Raw genomic sequence first — 21,949 nt, 5'->3', positions numbered from 1 at the left:
TCTGGGCTGGGTGTTCCCAATCCTCTGTGCCAGACCACTGCTGCTCCTGTGAATGCTGTCAGCTCTGGTCCTCCTATACCATCATTCACCTTCTTCAGAAGGCAGTCCCAGTGACCAATATCCCACCAGAGGCAGGATGCAGGAATCTCAGTGAAAATTGGGAAACCCAAGGAGTGAAGGAGGTTCTTCAGTCTGAGGAGAGTCATTGGTGACACACACCTGCAGGTGAGGACACAACACACTCCCCCAGACAGTGGGACATGCTGCATGCACACCAGTAATGAGGGCCTTGTCTCCATCGTACATTCAGCTTCAGCCTCAGCTCCTTAGTGAATATACCACATCAGCTCAGTGAGCAGTATGTCACATCAAAATGGAGTACTTACTGCACTCTGAACCCTTTCCCATCCCAGATCAACATCAATCTTTCAACTTCCCAGTGCGTTCAGTACAGACTACTATCAACCTTCCATGAGAGATGATGAAGTGATGGTGCGTGGCTCTCACATCATCCTCACACATTGAACAAACAATGCTTCACCTTTAGCCAGTGCTGGCCTTTTGTAAAATCATTGCTGCTGGGTTCAGAATCATTGAAATGTCCAAGTTCAACTTGCAAGGACCAGTGGCATTGTGCAAGTCGGCTGTGACCATTATCTGACCCTAAACACCTTCACTGCAGGGAGATGAGCGATGAAATTATTACAAATTAAATGTAACTGGGCAAGGAGGGCCTGACAGTTGGTGGGCCTTCCCTCACTCTCTCTGCCCCTCCTCCTGTGTTCTCCAGCTCTCAGTTCCCACAACCCCTCACAACCCTATCTCCCTTCCCCACTCCCATCTCCAGTTCACTCCCATCTCTGACACCCCCACCATCCTCTCCATCTCTCCCACCTTGATGCCTTTCACTGGAACCATTGCCCAGCGTGCTCCCTGCTTCCTGGAGCTCATTAACTGCACAATGTGTGATTTGAGGTGGTGTGCAGAGACTGCGCGAGTAACAACAATCACCGACTCACGGAGTTATTGAGTCAAAAAGCACAGAAACAGGCACTTTGGTCTAACTCATCCTTGTAATCAAACCACCCAAACTAATCTAGTCCCACTTGCCTGTTTATGACCCATGTCTCTCTCAACCTTTCCTATTTGTGTCTCTGTGCAAATATATTTAATGAGCCAGATGCTTTAACCAATGGAGCCACAGTGCCACCACTTCCTCAGGATAATCCCTTTGGCCAAGTATCTTCAGCTGCTTTATCTTTGACTCTGTGATTTACCATTTATAATGCACAAATGTTATTGTCAGCAAGAGATAATCCAACCAATTGCCTTTGCTTTTCAAATGCCCACAAAAATAGTTGAATATTATTAACTAGAATATTTGCAGGACCAGCTGTTTAAAATACAGGTCAGAGGCTGTGAATTCTGCAGTGACTAACCCACATCCCAACTGTATCTGAATGCTAGAACACCCTCCCTGTGAAGACGGGGTGTACCTGTTCCAGTCACACTGCACTAATTCAAGAAGGAAGCTCACAGCCAACACCTTCCCAAAGAGGAATAGAATTAGACCTTGCAGTAATACTCACATTGTGGAAATGGATTATAAAACTATCCATGTTCCCGTTCTGCTGTCTCCTCCCCAGTATAGCATTGACAGAACAGATGGGTCGGAAGCATCAGTGGGACAGGAAGGCTGCTATAAACTAGACTCACAGTTACAAACACACAACTCATCATGTAATTTTTATTCTTGGCTGAGAAACTAAGTCAGTACAGTCCTCATTGGCTGTGACCGCAACTACAAGCAGATGGAGGCACTACATCCACTTCCAGACAGGATCCATGGAGCATTTTTGGATTCTTTTAGTGGAGCAGAGACCTGGCAGTTTGTAGGAGCAAAGGGAATGTAATTTGACATTGCAGATCAAATCGTTCCAGTAAAGTAACTTCCCTGGAGGAAAGAGAGAATGAGGTCAGTGAATTAGACAACTATGTGTGTGTAATTGGTTCATCCTCTGTTTTTGGGAGCATCAATAATCTCATCATTTGTTGTTGTTGCATTGTCATAGTCTGACCAGACCATAGGGGCTGCTCTCTCATTAGAGAGAAGTGACTGGTGGTGATTTAACCTGAGGGTCACCAGACCTCAGTCAAGGGAAGAGGTTGAGAAGAAGAGTCCTTCATGGTACCCTCAAACTGATGATGGGAATTGAACCCACACTGTTGGCATCACACTGCTCTGCAAACCAACCATCCATCCAGCTGAGTTAACTCGATCCCATCTTGTCATTATCCCATTGCTTGATGTAGGATATTGGTCACAACCTTATATTTACTGGGTCAGCCATGATGGGGAAAAGAGAATCATTTGAAGCTTCTCTGTTGAAAGATCAATTGGTTGGACGATGTCTTCATTACTCTTTTCAGTGTTGTCTGAAGGGATGTGCGTTTACATTTAATAATGTAGGTGTTGTCACTATCTGGCTGAAGTTCTGAGTTCTGATTTAAAACAGACACTGTCTACGAGATGTGTGATAATTATTTGTCAATAGCCACAGGGTGATGCTGTATAAATATCTGATGGTTCATTAAACAACACAAACTTCTGCTGCTAGGAAATAGTTTCAATGAACAACCTGAACAGACTGGCCTGAGGTCAAGGTTCATTAAAGCTGGGAAATAAGCCTCTTTCCAGAGAAAACAAGCAATTATCTTACTGAGTGGAAGATGAACAGACTGTATCAGATGACACTGTTGTGATGTTTGCCCGTGGTCAAACTGGCCAATCACTGAAGACAGGGCAGTGTCAAGGTTTGATCTCACTGGCTGCTGACAAGGAAATGGAGTATAAGGAAATGAGCCCCAGGGCGGTAGCGAGCTCTCTTAGGAACAGGAGTTGTCTGATCACTGGCTGGAGCAGGCTGAGATGGAACAGGCTGATCACATGTTACAGTCTGATCTGGAGTGGTTTCTTCAAAGAGGATTGTGAAAGCTCACCGCGGGTATTGGAGGTTATTAAGAACAAGGTTTGTTGTAAGTCACATGATTGGTGATGAGTGTTCCTTTGCTGTCGGCCCCTGCTCGGGCTGTGTTTAAACAATGCCTGGCTTCAGTGAATCCTTGTTGCTCTGTTTCAGTTAGAGTGAAGGCTGCTCTGGACCAGCTGTCCAGCTGATCTCTGCAATTTCTAAAGAAAACCACGTTCAGGGTGGGACAGGCAGCTGCCAAAGGAGAAGTGGGCCATTCAGCCCATCAAGGCCTCCCTGCCATTCAATGAGATCACAGCTGACCTGATCATCCACAACTTCACTTTCCTGCCTATTCCCCATAACCTTGATTCCTTTCCTGATTTAAAAGCCATCTCAGTCCAATCCTCCATTCCCTTTAAAGGAAAGGCCAGCATTCCACCTGCCTTTGTGATTATCTGTGGAGTTTGTATGCTGGCCTTTTGAGATTTTTGCCTGAGGACTCTAAACATTCCACTGTGCTGCACTGGTCTGCAGACTGAACCCACTGAAATCATATTCATCTCCTGTTGGCTTCCTGACAAACTGAATTGCCACCATTTTTCCACGTTATGGACTGTATCAGACTTTGGACACAGAAAGATCCAGTCCTTTCCAAACTGAAACAGCTGGTATTAAGGGCCACCACAACTAGAGCTGAAAGCTTTTTGAACCTGGAGAGCCCAGCTCACGGTAGAGTACGGCACATTATTACATACAGCAAGAGTGACTGTCCTGAGCAAAGGTCGCTATCAAATACTGGTTCAACATCACCAGTACCATCGAGGGGTCTCCAAAATAAAGATTTTGGTGAGAGGTTGTGTCTGATGACCAGGATTGGGTGCAGACACAGCTGCATTGGGGGCAGTGCCCAGAGTGCCCCGTGGCCAAGTACTGCCAGCAGCTGCCACACATCCGTGGGAATGGCCAGGTAAAGCTTGGACTCGGTTTCACCTCAACTACACAGGTCCTCTCATGGGTTCAATGTTCTTCGTCAATGCAGATGTCCACTCAAAGTGACTGGACGTGCAAAGGGTCTATTTGTCAAACATGGGGACAACAATAGAAAAATTGTGCACATCGTTTACAATATACGGAGTCTTGGAAGTGTTAGTCACAGGTAACAGCCATCATTTACTTACAGGGAATTTAGTTGTTTCTTCAAGTCAAATGTGATTCAACATTTGCGGACAGCTCAATACCACCCCTCACTCAATGGCCTGGCAGAAAGGGCTTTCCAAACTTTGAAGACTGGATTGAAGAAACTGAAATCATGTACATGGCCGTGCATCAGTAAGAGGCATGGTCGATGTGAAATCAGGGTCAGTAATGTGCAACATTCATCTACGTGTGTCATTCCTCAATAAACACTTGGACCAAGTGAAAGCTGCAATTTCACAAACAGTGCAGGAGCAAACCGTGCCCTGCCCCTGGGAACCTTTGGGAAATGCTGTGGATCCACCCTCTCCTTCAAGCATTCTCGAGTCCCCTGACTCAGAGATGGACATAACTGAAGTAGCTGCCTCGCTGTCTTTGCCACTGAAAGCAGGGAGTGAAATTCTACCGAGCTGCTCCTGGAGCAAAGGGAGAGCTCCTGTGCTTTACACGCTTTCCGTGTTGGGTTCCAAGTCAGAAGAACCTGACCTGGTGCTAAAACACCCCCAGGAAGCTTTCCAAGGAAAAGGTGCAGCCTATGTCCTCAGATTCAGTGGGTCAGGGATGCAGTGATTGTAACAAGGTCAGCTGTGTAGATCTCATAGAATATGAGTTCCCTGATTGGGTCTGTAACTCTGTTCCAGTCAGGGAGCCCTGGCTGACAGATTTAAAGGGGAGTATCAGAGAAGCTGTCACTTTGGTATGTGCCTCTTTATGAGGCTGTACTGCAGTGAAGGAGTGTTCATGTGTAACAAAAGTGTGACTTAGTGATGGGATACCAGCCTCTGTAGAATTATTTGACGACAGAGACATCTGTAAGTGGTTCGTGACTTGACAGGTGCCAGGACATCAGAGCAACAGAGTTCAAGAAGAAGAAAGAAACATTTTCTGAAAGCCAAGTATTACAGTGAAGTGTCTGTGTGTGTGTGTCTGTGTGTCTATGTGTGTGTGTGTGTGTGTGTCTGTCTGTCTGTCTGTCTATGTGTGTGTCTGTGTGTGTGTCTGTCTGTGTGTGTCTGTGTGTGTGTGTATGTGTGTGTGTGTGTGTGTCTGTCTATGTGTGTCTGTCTATGTGTGTGTGTGTGTGTGTGTGTGTGTGTGTGTGTCTGTCTGTCTGTCATTCACTATATTAAATCAATTCATACTCCATTCAATAATTTCTACTGGAAATAAAGTAATGGATTGTGAAGAAACCTGATGGATTGACCTTGCTGTTTAGAACCTGCTTTATGTAAGGCTTTTCAACTGACTATCTTGATAAATCTATATAATTCTTTCAGTTGTGTTGTGGACGGTGGAATTGTGAGACTCGAATGATAGGAGCATCGATCGGAGTAACTCAACCACATGGAGTCCAGTTGGAATCTCACCCAGGGATCTATTTGCCTTTCCCTGAGACATTCGGCAGCATTGACTTACCGGTGGTCTGCACACAATGTTCTTTCCCCTGATAGTTATCGGGTTGATTCATCTTCCAATTTATAAAATCTGTTGAAGATCCATCAGTCCAGAGGAACGTCCCATCCTGTGGAGATATAAACTCATGCTATTTAAAAATATATTTTGTTTCCTCTAAATAATGTAAAGTAGCAATGCCAGTAACGTTACCTTGTAGATATCATTCAAGCCAATCCAAAAATTTGTAGATGGAGATGAATTCTTAATAATAATTTCATTCTGTTCCTCCGAGTGTATGGAAGCAAGATGACCACCAGGAGCCAGCGTTCGGCAGTACAACTTGAAATGATTTTAAAAAGACAATTTACTCCTGGTTATATTTTTATATTAAACACATTCAATTATGTTTCTCCACCAGGTTTAATTTTGAAAATTTGCTGCGTTGGAGAATATGAACAATATAACTACAGCCCCATGATTGTGTGTCCACAAGGACCTGATATGGGCTGACTCCAATCTTCAGTGAATGGTGCTACACTGAGGCTGAGGATTTGGGACCAATCTCATTGTGGCTTCAACCCATCAGATAGAAATGTCAGCAGCTTCTGTGTAACAGCTGATATTGGGCTGGGCTTGTGCTCGAACGCTCTGTGGGTGACATTGGGTTTCCTGTTCTCCCCAAGTTTTATCCACACACAGCTGTCAATCCAGATGTGGACAGTCACTGCAGTCCATGTCACTGTGTAGTGACCACATTGACAGCAACAAACTTCTCACAATGACAGACCACAGCACATTGACTGGCGATCATGTGACTCAGTGATAGGTCCTTAGGAATTTAACAGGTTGTTGCTGTAGGGATTGTAAAGTTACACAATGACTGATTCTGGTTCAAGCTGAAATGTACAGACAATGGATGATGGAGAAGAGCAGAATCTTGTCAGGGCCTGATCCACATGGGATATGGTGAGAAATGTGGCAAAAACATGTGGGAGGTCCAGCAAGGACTATATCGATATCAGGAACAACTCTCTGCAACGTTAAACTACGTTCTGGGCAATAAGGGGAGATTCTCCCTGGGTTGTGGTAAGTTGCTTATTAAGGAGGAATAATCTTTGTTAACTGCACTTTGTTAATATGCAGCTTCCCATCCTACTACCTGCCAGGAGCAAACAAATGCTAAAAATTTGGACCATGGACAGTGAGTACCTGGTGACGTCAACTCACTGCTGGCTTCATTAGGACCTTCACATTGGACATCACGCTCAATTATCTCTTGACACGCTCCATGGACACCACCATATGTGCCCCATGTCCACAGATACAGACATCTGACATGTGCCAGCGTCTAAAATCCTTCATGGTACATCTCCAATCCCCTTACATAGTGCTTCTGCCTTTCAATGCTGCACCTCAGCATTGAGCAAGAGATATGCAGAGATCCCAGGCTCACAGTCCCACAGTATTGTCGTGCTGTTTAATACAGACTCAAAGCTGGGAAGCTTGTCCTGGTTGTGATCAGTTCTCAGTCAGGTCAAAGGAGACAGCCTTCACCCAGGGGGTCCCAGCACGGTAAGACAAGGACAGCCTCTAATACCAGCCCAGGGCCTGGGACATGGCCAATTAGCTGCTCAGGGCGGTCAGAGTCAGGATGCTCAGGAGCTGGAGATTGAGCATCCCACCAGCCGTCCTCACTCTCCCTGCCCTACTGTGAGCTGTTGCTGTCTGTTATGAGAGAGCATCAGGAATTGTGGGAGATGGAAGTGAGTGACTCAGCTGCTACTTTTGGTGCAGGTGCAGAGGTTCCCTGAGCGAGTGAGTTGGTAGCACTGAAGGTTTGCAGGGCCAGTGGTGTCAGGGGACAGGGTGGGTAACAGATGGCAGAGAGCCCACTGACCTGGCTGGCAACATTGGAGTGGGATGGCAGGGTCTGGTATCATAATTTCCACTGCCAGTGCTGGGGGCGGTAAACATCCCAACTCTGCACCTTCCCACCACCAGGAACTCCAGGTCCCTGTCTGCAAAGGGGAGGTGCCAGATTTCCCTTTTCTGCCCCACCCCAGGACAAGAGATCTCACTGAGCTTCAATGAGAGAAACCCTCCATGAGACTCAATGGGACTGACCCTTAGCCAACAAACATAAGATTCAGCCTGTGGGGGGTGATTGCAGCTTGAAAATGAATGTGGAAATTAGAAGGAAATTCATTCTCTAGAATGAGGACTCTGCGCTGGAATCCTTTGCTCATTCTTGCATTTAATTTGTCCGAGTGCCCAGATATTTGGAGAATGAAGCTTCAGGATACACTCAGTTTTAAGAAAACTGAAACTGATATTTAGAATATTTAATTCTGTCCAATAATATGAAAAGGGCACATTGCTAGATTTTCGGTCAATCATTAATGTGAGTGTCACTGAAGGAGTTTGAAGGTTGGTTAGAAAAGATGGGGAACATGGGAGACAGCCAGTAACTGAAGCCTACTCTGTTTTAGCAATGCTGCAACTGTGTGCACTGCAGGAAGGCAGCTGAATACACAGAATCTGTGTCAGGGACTCCATACGAGTTGGATCACTCTGTGCTATTCCACCAAACTCAGGGAGAAGTTCAGGAATTAACAGGCAGCTCAGTGTTTGATTCAGGAGAAATCCTGGGGAATGAGAAAGTTGCTGATTCTGTGTTAGGGGCTGGGGTCCGGCCTCAGAACAAGCCCATGAGCATGAATACTTCAGTCCAGCTGAGAGCGAGGGGAATTGAAAAGCTCACAAGCAGTGTTTACTGGGTGGAGCTGAGGAAGATTGGTTCTTGGGGTGGGGTGTGTGGAACCCCAGGGTAAGACTAGCTTGGTGATCTTGGGTATCACTGAGAGCTGGGGTTATACTGAAACTGAGGACTGGAGTGCAGGTTGGGAGTCTCAGGGAACTACCCCCCAGGAAAGGAGGGGAGAATCAACCAGAACGGGTGCATTCCAGGTCTGAGACGAGAGAGAAGAAAATAAGGCTGCATCCCCTCCCCGTTATTACAATGAAAAATGATGCATGAGAATTTAAAATTGAATCCAAACATATCCTATACCATTGCTATTGATTGCTCAACTGGAATTTGTTAATTATACTGTGAAACCAAAATATAGTCATTAATATTTCCATATCTGCACTTCAGTGTTTTTCCATTATAAAATTGGACTTAAAATGTAGACAGGAAATTCAATGCATGTACAGCGATTTACTATCGTATATACCCATGTACAGGTCAATTGTTTATATAAGTAGATTCCTTACTTTGGCCAAAAAATCATGTATTTTCCATATATCTTGTGCATTAGTTGACCCTGTGTTATAAACCTCTTACAAAGGAAACTGCTTGATCCCATTAATCCACTTAGACAAAATCACATTCATTCATTCGTACTGGGAAGTCTATTCATTGCTCTTTGTTTACTATATTGTGTCTTAATTCATTCATTCACTCATTCGTTTATTCATCCATTCATAATTCTACTTACTGCACTTGGTTTATTACAGCACGTTTTGATTCATTCATTAATTCAGACTGGTACTAAGTCTATCAATACTTATTGCACTTTATTCACTACACATCCAAAAGTTAATATCATTAAAAAATTAATCATTTTAATTGTGCCATTATATCTGAATGAAAGTGAGATGTATTAGTCAAATGTCGGTTTATCTTTAGTTCTTTGACAGGTTTGTTAATGTTGTTGAGGTTCAGAACATACAAAAGTAAATGGGAGGAAAATGGAAGAATTTGGCGGGAAAGTTCAAGATGCTTCCACATTCAGAATGTAATAAATGTTTCATTTTCCGAGTGCAATTATACCAGGCCATGATGATGTTGAACAGTGTGATTTCGAAGGATTTTATGAATCTTTAACATATAAAATTTTCATAATGATCTCTTGCTTTTATCTGGTAATTACCTTTACTGTAGTTCATTGTGTTTTTCTTCTTTACCTGGGATTAGTTGTGCGATCAAATCGACTTCTGCTAATAATATAGTATTTTGAACTGCAGCATGAATTTCAGCTTCTCAAAACGAGCATCTGTGTCTTCGTCCACCCTCTAAATTGAACCCTTAATAGTTGTCTGACAAATTCAACCTGACACCTGTCTGTACTGTAATTCAGATCATGATTATATATGGCATATTCACAACATTTGCAAAAACACTGCTAATATCAAAATATTATGGAAATCCACCAAAGGCTCTAAATAAGCTATCCCACCCGCTGAAGCTCCAAGTGGAAGGTACAACATTTGAATGTAAAATATAACGTGGAACAGGACAGACAGGCCCTTCAGCCGACCATTTGTGATCACCGTGATGTCATTCTAAATGGATCCGACCTTCCTGTATGTGATCTGTCTTCCCTCTATGCCCAGCCTGTTCTTGTGTCTGTCTAAAGACATCTTCAAACATATCTGCATCTGCCACTTGCCCCAGCCATATATTCCAGATGCTGACTGCCCTCTGGATAAAATATGTGCCTCATACACATCCTTTCAACTTTCCCCTTTCACATCAAACCTATGCCACCTAGTATTTGACATTTTCACTCTGAGAAAAAGATTCCGACTATCCACCCGATCTGTGCATCTCTTATATATTCCTCAGGTCACCTCTCAGCCTCTGCTGCTCTAGTGAAAGCAATCCAAGTTTACCTCATCTCCCCTAGAGAGCTAATACACTCCAATGCAGCAGCACCTTGGTAAACATCTTCTGCACTCTCTCCAGAGCTTCAACATCCTTCCTATAATGTGACAAACAGAACTGCACATACTATTTTAAATGTGACCAAACTAAAGTTTTATTCAGTTACAACATGACTTGCCAACTTTTATCCTCTGTGCCCTCACTGATGAGGGTAAGCATGCTGTTCACCTTCTTTACTGCCTTATCCACTTGTCCTAGTCATACAGCATGGGAACAGATCCTTTGGTCCAACCAGACATCCCAATCTGACATTGTCCCATTTGCCAGCATTTGGCCCACATCCCTCTGAACCCTTACTATTCATACACCCATCCAGATGCCTTTTAAATGTTGTAATTGCACCCACTTTCTCTGGCAGCTTGTTCAATACACGAATCACCCTCTGCATGTAAAGGTTATCCTTCAGGTCTTTTTTCCATCTTTCCCCTCGCACCTTAAACCAATGCCCTCTAGTCTTGGACTCCCATATCCTCAGGAAAAGATCTTAGTTATTTACCTTATCTATACCTCTCCTGATTTTATGAAGTTCTGTACGGTTACCTCTCAGCCTCCTATAGTGCAAGGACAAAAGTCCCAGTCTATCCAGCCTCTCCTTATAAACAAACCCATTGTCAGGTCACCCATTACCCTCTGACGCTCCAGAGAAAGCCCCAGCCAACTCAACCTCTCCCTATTGCTCAAACCATCCAACCCTGGCAACATCCTTGTAAATATTTTCTGAACCCTTTCCAGTTTCACAACATCCTTCCAATAGGAAGGAGACCAGAATTGTATGCAATATTCCAAAAGTGGCCTAACCAATGTCCTGCACAACTGCAACATGACCTCCTAATTCCTAACTCCTGCACTCAACATTCTTACCTAAAAAGAAAGCATACCAAACGCCTTCTTCGCCATCCTACCTACCTGCGACTCCCTTTCAAGAGCTATGAACGTGCACTCTAAGGTCTCTTTGTTCAGCAACACTCCCTAGGACTTTACCATTAAGTGTATAAGTCCTGCTAAGATTTACTTACCCAAAATACAGTGCCTCACATTTATCTGCATTTAGCTCCATCTGCCACTTTTCAGCCCATTGGCCCATCTGATCAAGATCCCGTTGTAATCTGAGGTAACCTTCTTCATTGTCATCTGCAAACTTACTAACTATAGCTCTTGTGCTCACATCCAAATCATTTATATAAATGATGAAAAGTAGAGGGCCCAGCACTGATCCTTGTGGCACTCCGCTGGTCACAGGCCTCCAGTCTGAAAAACAATCCTCCACCACCACCCTCTGTGTTCTACCTTTGAGCCAGCTCTGTATCCAAATGGTTAGTTCTCCCTGTATTCCATTGTATCTAACCTTGCTCACCAATCTCACATGGGGAACCTTGTCAAACACTTTACTGAAGTCCATATAGATCACATCCAGTGCTCTGCCCTCATCAATCCCCTTTGTTACTTCTTTAAAAAGCTTAATCAAGTTTGTGAGACATGATTTCCTACGCATACAGCCATGTTGACTATTCCTAATCAGTCCTTGCCTTTCCAAATACATGTACATCCTGTCCCTCAGGATTCCCTCCAATAACTTGCCCACCACCAGCGTCAGGCTCACTTGTCTATAGTTCCCTGGCTTGTCCTTACCACCTTTCTTAAACAGTGGCACTCCGTTAGCCAACCTCCAGTCTCCCGGCACCTCACCTGTGACTATCGATGATACAAATATCTCAGTAAGAGGCTCAGCAATCACTTCCCTAGCTTCCCACAGATTTCTAGGGTACACCTGATCAGGTCCTGGGGATTTATCCACTTTTATGCATTTCAAGACATCCAGCACTTCCTCCTCTGTAATATGGACATTTTTCAAGATGTCACCATCTATTTCCCTATATTCTATATCTTTCATGTTCTTTTCTACAGTAAATACTGATGCAAAATACTCGTTTAGTATCTGCCCCATTTCCTGCGGCTCCACATAAAGTCTGCCTTGCTGGTCTTTGAGACACCCTATTCTCTTCCTGTTACCCTTTTGTCCTCGATGCATTTGTAAGAACCCTTTGGATTCTCCTTAACTCTATTTGCCAAAGCTATCTAATGTCCCTTTTTGCCCTCCTGACTATCTCTTAAGTATACTCCTACTGCCTTTATACTCTTCTAAGGATTCACTTGATCTATCCTGTCAATACTTGACATATGCTTCCTTCTTTTTCTTATCCAACCCCTCAATTTCTTAGTCATCTAGCATTCCCTAAATCTATCCAGCTTTTCCTTTCACCCGAACAGGAATATACTTTCTCTGGTCTCTTTTTATCTAATTTCTGAAGACTTTCCATTTTCCAGCCATCCCTTTTCCTGCAAACATCTGCACCCAATCAGCTTTTGAAAGTTCTTGCCTAATACCATCAAAATTTGCCGTTCTCCAATTTAGAACTTTTAGATCTGGTCTAAAATCCTTGTAAATTTTTTTTGCACTTTTTCCAATTTAATAACATCCAACCTGTAGCAGGCTGACTAGAATTGTACGCAGTACTCCAAATGTGGCCTTACCAATATCTTGTACTGGTGTAACTTGATGTCCCCAGTTTCCTCAATGAGCGATGAGCACAAGTGTGCCCAATGTTGCCTTCAACACCATGTCCACCTGAGACACCTCTTTCAAGGAACTATGGGACTGCACCCCCATGTATCTCTATTTGACTACATTCCCCATGGCCCTAGCATTGACTGTGTAATTTCTGCCCTTTGCTCAACAAAACCCTATTCATTGCTGGTATAACGTTAATAATCGAGCTGAAAATGTGTTGCTGGAAAAGCGCAGCAGATCAGGCAGCATCCAAGGAGCAGGAGAATCAGGAAAAAGGGCTCATGCCCGAAACATCGATTCTCCTGCTCCTTGGATGCTGCCTGACCTGCTGCGCTTTTCCAGCAACACATTTTCAGCTCTGATCTCCAGCATCTGCAGTTCTCACTTTCTCCTAAAGTTAATAATTGATCTTGTATCCACTGCTGTGTGTGGAGCATATCTCGCACCCTTTAGGTGCTCTCCCTCTTTGGAAGGCAGCATGGATCTTGCAGCTGCTCCTGGGATTGCAGGCTTAATTAAAGATTTATTATAGTTTTATTAGTTATTATATGTTGCTAATATAAGACTTATATTCATTCTGTTTTAATAAAATTTTAAAATAACAAAAATACCAAACAAAATTATTTTTTTCAGATGGACATTTTTTAAGACAAGTTTTTCAGGGTCGATAGTGAATGGCTGAGTTTTTTACTCTAACTTCAGGAGTTAAAAAAAAACTATTCACGCTTTTAGGTTTTGTTTTGAAAAGCCAAACAGTTTGTTTTAAAATAAAGTGCCGTGTTTTTGTTTCTGGGTGTCCTACACATGTTCATCTCTGGAAACGATTATTTCTTTCTTTGAGTAATTTATTGAGGAGAAGTCATTTTTTAAATTCAATTAATCAGCTAGGTGATTGATTTTATTTAAGTCTAAAATGTTCTTTCCCATTTTAACATTATTTTCTGTGGGTAATTAGAGATAGCTGATTTGATATAAAAGGTGTTATTGGAAGTTCCTTTTTTTAGGTGTAATGTCATTGGTACATATGAGATGGCTAATAGATTGAGAAAAATGATTACATAACAGGATCGGTCAGACAGATGGGTGACTGTCAGGAAAGATAATGAGATATTCATAAGCCTCCACTGGCTATTCCTAAATGGAAGGCCAATCAGTTATTGGACACTTGGAATAATTCTAATGTTCGGCAACTTTTAACAACATTTCATGGAATTATTGTTACAGTGGAGTCTCCATCATTATTTCCAATGCCAAACTCAAACAAGGGAAAAAACAAAAGGTTAAAGGTCATAAATCAATGGCTGAAGAGCTGGTGTTTTGTTCAGGGATTCAGCTTTTTGGACAATTGGAATGTCTTTTGGGATTGCTAAGACCTGTTCAAAAAAAGATGGGTCGCACCTGAACTGGAAAGGGACAACTATCTAAGCAGGGAGATTTGCTCGTTCCATTAAGAGAGACGTTGTAATGAAAGAGAGTGGGAGTGGAGGAAGTTTAAGCAGCAATTAAATAGAAGGATTGAGGGGTAAGGTTCAGAATGTGGTGAGAACATCAATTAGAAAAGAAAGACAGGAAAGAGTCAGAGTCTGTAGTAACACTGAAGGAGCAAATTGCTCCTATTGCAGTGCAAGAGATCTTACAGGTAAGGCTGATGAACTGAGGGCATGTTTAGGAACTGGAGATTGAAACATCATAGCTATTACAGAAACTTGGCTGAGAGATGGGAAAGACTGGTAGCTCAATGATCTAAGTTTTAGATGCTATTGGAAGGATCAGAAAGGAGGCAAGAAAGGAGGGGAAGTGGCATTTTTGATTATGGAATAAATTACTGCTGGAACTAGAGAAGATATTTCTGAAAAATCGGTCAGTGAAAATATATGGGTAGAAGCTAGAAATAAGTAAGGGCTAAACGCCCCACAATAATAAGAGGGAAACTGAGAAACAACTATGAAGAGGGATCTCAGATATATGTAAGCAGAAGAAGGTTGTAATAATGGGGGAGTTTTAATTTTCCAAACATTAACTGAGGATAGCATAGTGTCAATGGTTTGGATGATCAAGAATTTGTCAATTTTGTTCAAAAAGTTATCTTTGTCAGTGTGTGGATGCTCCAACTCAAGGCAGAGCAAAACTAGACCTTTCTTTGGGAAATAAGGCAGGGCAGGTGACTGGAGAAAAAGAGCGGGAACACTTTGGGTCAAATGACATAATTCTATTAGTTTTAAAACAGTTATGGTAAAGAATAAATCTTCCATAAAAGTTAGATTTTTTTTTAAATTGGAAAAAGACAAATGTTAATGATACGAGTCAAGAAATTTCAAAAGTTGATTTGAGTGAACTCTTCGCAGGTAAAAGTATGTCTGAAACGTGGGAAGTGCTCAAGAGTGTGATGATGAGAGTTCAGAGGCATTTTGTTCCTATTTGACGAAAGGGTAAGGCTGGTAAAGGTCAGAAGTCATACGACTATAACCTAGTGTCATGTGACTTCTGACCTTGTCCACCCCATTCCAACACTGGCACATCCACATTAAGGCTGCTAAGATTCAGGAATAATGGATGAATAAAGATAGAGAGGTTCTAGTCAAGGATAAAAGAAAATCTTACTTTTAAGCATAGACAACTTGGTTCAGTTGAATCTCTTAATAAATGTAAAGAGTGTTGTGGCATTGTTAAGAAAGGAATCAGGAAGGCAGAGAGGGGATATGACAGAGTCATAGAGTCAGGCAGCATAGAAACAGACCCTTTGGTCTAATCCATGCCAAACATTCCAATTCATGCCGAATATAATTCCAAACTAAACTACTCCTACCTGCCTGTTCCTGGCTCATATCCCTCCAACCTTTCCTATTTTGTACCTATCCAAATATCTTTTAAATGTTGTAATTGGACCCGCATCCACCACTTCCTCTGAAAGTTCATTTCACACACAAACCACCTCTGCCTAACAAAATTGCCTCTCATTTTTTTTTTAAAGACTCTATGACTGAATAAGTGCTGTCAAACTCTCTGCTGAATAATCTGTCCCTAACTTTTAGACTATGCTTCCAATCCCATGAGGGATAAATAAATTCTCATTGGGGTCCATTCATGAAGAGTCAGAGTTATACAGACCTTTTGATCTAACTCGTCCATACCAACCAGATAGCCAAACTGATCTAGTCCAATTTTCTAGTATTTTCCCATATCCCTCGAAACCCTTCCTGCTCATGTTCACATCCTAATGCCTTTTAAATGTTGTAATTGCACCTGCCTCCACCAATTCAATCTGGTAGCTCACTCCATACACACAGTAACCTCTGTGTGGAAAAGGTGCCCCTTAGGTCCCTTCCAGATGTTTCTCCACTCACCTTCAACCTTTGCCTCCTAGTTTTGGTTCCTGTACCCTGCAAAAAGATCTTAGTTATTCATTCTATCTGTGTCCCTCATGATTTTATAAACTTCTGAAAGCTCACCCCTCACCCTCTGAGGCTCCAGGCTTTGAGGAAATGTGGTCGAGCGGTTTGGATACTCCCCAACGATATCTATTCCTCTCAGCATTTTAATAGCAAAAGAACTTCCTTTCTCAGTTACCTTCACAACTGAAAGACTTTTAGTTCCTTGAACCACTTTTCTGTCTCTGCAATGCAATGATCTTTAACGTCGGGGACCTACTTCAAACTTGAGCAGAATAATCGCAAACATTTTGAACAATGAACTTTAGTGAACACCATTACAACGATGCATGTGTAAGTCACAGAATGTTCTACTGGAGCACAGAAAATCATTTTGATATTAAGTATCCAAAGAAGAAAATTCTTAAATTAAAATTGTTTTGGGACAATTTTAAAACTTGGCTCATACTTTTCATTCACTGCTAAATTATTTTATTGAGGTACCCTCCATTTCGAGCAGATTCAATGTTATAGTTGATTGTGGCGTTCATGTTACCCAGGTAATGTGACACATGGCTTCAGAAATGTTCACAAATATACAAGAAGCCTCTTTCATTTTGTGTTCAGTCATTTCAGAAACACTGAGGAACAAACCCAATATCTTACAATGGAGTTTCCAAGGACTTACCTCAGCATCAATCCAAGTCCTTTTCTCAAGAACAAACTTGTAGCAATGACTAAAATAAATGAAGCCACCAGGACAATCCTGTTCGTCCAGGAGAGTACATTTCGCAAGGTCCTCAGCTGCAGATTAAAACAAACTGCAATAATCACATCATTCACAGTTCACTTCCCTTTCATGAGACAAGAAACTGATGAGCACGTGGTTAATGGGGCCTGCTTCAGAGTGAGACTTTCCACTTGATTGCAATAACCTTTGCGCACACTGTTTCGTTCCATGGAATTATAGAGAAAGTGCAGCACAGAAACAAGCTGCTAGGTCCAGTTAGTCAAAGACAGTGTTTATTTCCTGCAGAGGTCTCCTACCATTCTGATCACTTCCTCCAACACTACCACCAAATCACTTCATTCCCTTCGGCTTGTCTACATTCCCCCCAATGGGGCTGTACAGTCTGCCTCTGGTACACCCTATAATGGAGGAGGTCATTCTCATAAGTTCCTTAGTTAATGTTTTGGTGATGAGCATATATTTTATGAACCCATTGAAAATATCATCAACTTTACTCCAAATTTTCACCCACCAATTGCCTTCATGGTTAATCTCAGCCTGCCCCCTTACTCAACATTTCTGTTTCTGAGGTGACACGGTCAATGGCAGAATGGGATAAATGCCCCAGCTCCCACTGATGCCATCATTACACTTATTCCCATGTCACATTCTGTAAGGAGTCTGTTCCATTCGGTTTCTCTGTCTGTCCTGTTCTGATGATGCCACGGTCAATGCCAGTGTTTCTGATATCTCTCCTGTTTCTTCCCAAAATGAGAGCTCACTCCACAGTGAGTCCCTTCAACTGTCCCATTTCCTGCACTTCCCCAATTCCTTCTGTTCCTTCCAAGAATCATGTTAGAGTTTGCCTTTCCCTGATCCTCTCAGACCTCCATATTGTTCACATTATCACCTCATATTTCTGCCACTTAATTCATTCCCATCCCCATTCAGCATTGCAAGACCCTGGTCAGTTCTTCAAACACTTGTCACTTGGCCATCATCTGTATTAATGAGGCTTCATTCTCCACCTTCTCACAGACAGTGCTCTTCCTCCACTGTGGTGGGGGAGGGGGACGGTGCAGTCCTGAGCCATAAACTGAGCACAGGGATCTTCAATTCTTAAAAAAGGGAATGAGGGCGCTTCTTAAAAATGGCAGTGTATTGGAAATGAGGGGGAGAATGGGATTGGACTGGGTGAATATTAATGACTATGGGGAGTGAGCAGGACAGTGGGATTTGATTGATTTGGATATTAAATAACATGGAGAGTGAGCAGCAGGAGATAACTGAGTGAGATATGTTGGCGGAGGAAATGTGAGAATAGGATCAGATTGAGTGGGTCAGTAATGGGTCTCTGTGGGTGAGAATAGAAAGGGATTAGTCTGTGGGAATCGATTAAACCATTTGAGCGGTGAGCAGGAGGGTAGGTTTGGACTGAGTGGAAAATGAATTCATGGAGAGGGAGTAGGTGAGTGGAATGAGCGTGGGAATGAGCAGGAATGTGGGATCAAACTAAGAGAGAAAGCTGGGCTGGGCATTGCCATGTGCCCTGGGCACAGACAGGCAGGAGAGGGAGGGGCAGTAAAATCAGGTGGGATGGTGAAGCATGCTGTGCCCATATGGGGAGTGGGCAGACAGTGAATATGGAATGTGTAGAATATCAAACACATGTCAATGGTTAGGTTATTGCTCACTTTCAGAGATCTCTCAAGGCACCGTCTCTGTCTGTTCTCTCTCATTCACACAACAGGACATCCATTAACCCCTCAGCTCACAGCATTAACCTGTCCTCACACACTATGTTAGGTTGACCCTACCTGCAACATCACTGACCATCAACGTACTCAGCACCAATCCCATCAGCAGCATCATGTCTGCAGTGAAGTTCCTTTCCCCTCACCTGAAACACAACAAAAATGATTCAGCATCAGTGTCCAGGTTTCACAGTTAAGATGGGGCTCTCCTGCTCCTCTTCTTACCTCTCCCTCTCTCTCAATCTCTCTCTCTCTCTCTCTCCCCTAGTTGTCTGAAGTGATGAGGTGTCAAGTCTTACTGTCAATGTATATAGCAGACTGTGAAGAAGGAAGGAACCATTGAAATCAGATCCAATTGATTCGAGAATCAATTGATGTCCAAATTCCTGCTGACCAATCAGAAACTGACAGCTCAGCACAGAAGGGATTGGAAACCATGAGAATGTTCCAGGAGTTACACATTAAATTGTACAACGTGGCACTGGAACAGCTCAGTGAGAAAGGAAACTGTACTCATCGTTCCTGACCCCTGTAATCAGGCTGGAAGTGAATGCATTTCTAAGATCAGGAATTAATGGATGTTTTCAATCAGAATATTTACAAGTGTCATCACACTTAGCTTGCACCAAACCCCCCTGGATTTCATCTTTCACCCCACCAACCTCCAGATACATCATATCATCCTCCACCACTTCTGACACCTACAAACTGATTCCTCCACCAGGAATATATTTCCCTCCCCATCCCTGTCTGCATTCCAGAAAGTCCATTCCCACCGTGACTTCCTCCACCAACCCGCCCTCCATTCCCGGCACCTGCCCTTGCCACTGCAAGAGTTGTAAATCCCGCACCCACACCTCCCCCTCACCTCCTTCTAAGACCCCAAAGGATCTTCCACATCTGACAGAGATTTACCTGTACTTGCACACACGTCATCCACTGCGTCTGTTGCTCTCAATCTGGTCTCTTCTACATTAGGGAGACAGGATGCCAATTTGCAGAATATTTCAAGGAACATCTCTGGGACGCACAAACTAAGTAACCCCATAACCCTAAGACTGAACACTTTAATTCTCCCTCCCACTCCACCAAGGGCATGCAAGTCCTGGGCCTCCTCCATCACCGATGCCTGCAGAAAGAAAGCCTCATTTTCTGTCTTGAGAACCTCCAACTATATAGGAGCAATGTGGATTTCACCAGTTTCCTCATTTCTGCTCCCCCCCACCTTATCCCAGATCCAACGTTCCAACTCGGCACTGCCGTCTTGAACAGTCCTACCTGTCCATCTTCCTTCCCACCTCTCTGCTCCACCCTCATCTCTGACTTGTCACAATCATTCTCACTTCCAACTACCTATTGCATTCCCAACTACTTTCTCCTCAGCCCAATGCCCCCTCCCATTTATCTCTCAGCTCCCTTGCGCTATCCTCTCATTCCTGATGAAGAGCTTAGGCTGGTAATATCAACTCTCCTGTTCCTCGGATGCTGCCTGACCGGCTGTACTATTCCAGCATCACGCGCTTCAAATCTGATCTCCAGCATCTGCAGTCCTCACTTTCTCCTGCATTAAACACCCCCAAAGTAAGTGAGTAATATTTTACCATTTGAATAAGATTGTTATACCAGCTCTGAACTCCATCTGTCCCCCATTTCTCTCCCCATTGGGAAGCTTTCTTCATGCAATAGCAGCAATGAGATTAAATCTGTTTATAAAGAACAGGGTCCATACACAATCACTGGCTCTTTCAGAAAGGAACACAATCGAGGTTTGTTCAGGAGTGACATTGAGGTTCAGGGAGATAATGAAACTTGTGAATGTTGCATCATATTTACCTCTCAGTGTCAATAGAACTTTCAAGAAGAAATCTTTATTTACAACTATTTCTGTACAGACATTCACTCAAAATCCTATCTGGTGATGTCATTCTCTCTGACTAACCACTAGATATGTCCCGGTAAAGGAGGTTTGGTGTCAGTGAATACAGTAGATTGGATGAGAGAGATAATGGAACCTATGAATGTGTGATCTTAGTAACCTCCCAGTGTCAGTGGAATTTTCTGGAAGAACTCTTTCCTTCCAGCTTGATCTGACCAGACATTTCCCCAAGACCCTGATTGATGCCTGTTCCTTTCCAGTTCTCTCTCTCTGTGATCACGTGACACTGGTGTCATCATTACATCATGACACAACAGTGTTATACACGCTGCTGATGGTCATTCCATCAGTCAACATCATGTTCCAGTATTTATCCATTTTCTGTATGTGTTTTATGCATTGTAAAGGTGATGGTTCTGAAAGGGTTAATACTCATGTTAGATTGGCTCCACCCATTCTAATGACGTCACACACTGTCTGTGGATGGAGACAAGGAGTTCTGCTCCAGCTTATGGAGTGAGCAACTATATCTGTAACATCTCCCTCAGGTCCCAGTAACTAACACTGACCAAATGAAACTGTTGTTATCATTTAATAACCTTCTTGTTATCGAAGAACAGTGCCTTGTATGTGGATGCTCTAGTGCAAGGCTCACTCGCAACAGAGCAGCAAGTGAGGATCAGGGATATTTTTGAGGTTAACAACCCGTGACCAGTGAGGTCCCACAGGGACCAGTGCTGGGAACACAACTGTTTATAATATATATTAATGACTTGGGGGAAGGAAGTGAACGTACTGTAGCCATATTGACAGTTAACATTAATGTTAGTGCTGCCCATGACAGAACAGCATACAATGGCTGAAAACCCCAATAAGCTTTGCAGTAACAGATATTGTGTCGTGTGGGAAACATTTGTTTCATGTGGTCTCAGTACAGAGTACAATGACTGCTTGTTTTATCTGTCAGACTGGATATGCAACATTCCTTGCTATCCTAAAGATAAGAACATTTCAAACTAATTAGTTATTTCTCTGAAGATTTGTTTCTGTTGATCATAATACAAGTAGGTTTTGATTAAGATTCTTCAAGATAATCATAGATATAGTTTCCAAATATATTATATATAAAATGCATATGCATACAAAAAATCATGAAAGAAAGCATTACAAAGAAAGTTTTAAATGCTAATTGTGAGTATTGGAGAGAGTTCCCTCTAACCCTTATAAGGTGTCGGAGAATTCAGCCCAATTAATCAGAGATCACAAACACACAGATCGGACTGAGAGCTGACAAGGATTTATTTAACAAACAGCAAGATCATGGAAGAGACTTGACTCCACTGAAACAGTCACTGACAGCTG

General features: G+C 42.9%; 1 protein-coding gene across 1 annotated transcript; it reads right to left on the bottom strand.

Moving 5' to 3' along the window:
• Positions 1–1,820: 1,820 nt before the first annotated feature.
• Positions 1,821–21,392, bottom strand: LOC132826585 (C-type lectin Cal-like). The gene is made up of 6 exons (XM_060842543.1): positions 21,384–21,392; positions 18,791–18,857; positions 16,916–17,031; positions 5,772–5,900; positions 5,583–5,688; positions 1,821–1,954 (listed from the first exon to the last, which is right to left on the bottom strand). The coding sequence occupies exons 1-6, from the start codon at positions 21,390–21,392 to the stop codon at positions 1,821–1,823; spliced, it is 561 nt and encodes a 186-aa protein (XP_060698526.1).
• Positions 21,393–21,949: the final 557 nt, after the last annotated feature.

Source organism: Hemiscyllium ocellatum, chromosome 23, assembly GCF_020745735.1.
Source record: "Hemiscyllium ocellatum isolate sHemOce1 chromosome 23, sHemOce1.pat.X.cur, whole genome shotgun sequence".
Taxonomy (NCBI): Eukaryota; Metazoa; Chordata; class Chondrichthyes; order Orectolobiformes; family Hemiscylliidae; genus Hemiscyllium; species Hemiscyllium ocellatum.
This window is presented reverse-complemented; position numbering and strand designations above follow the sequence as displayed.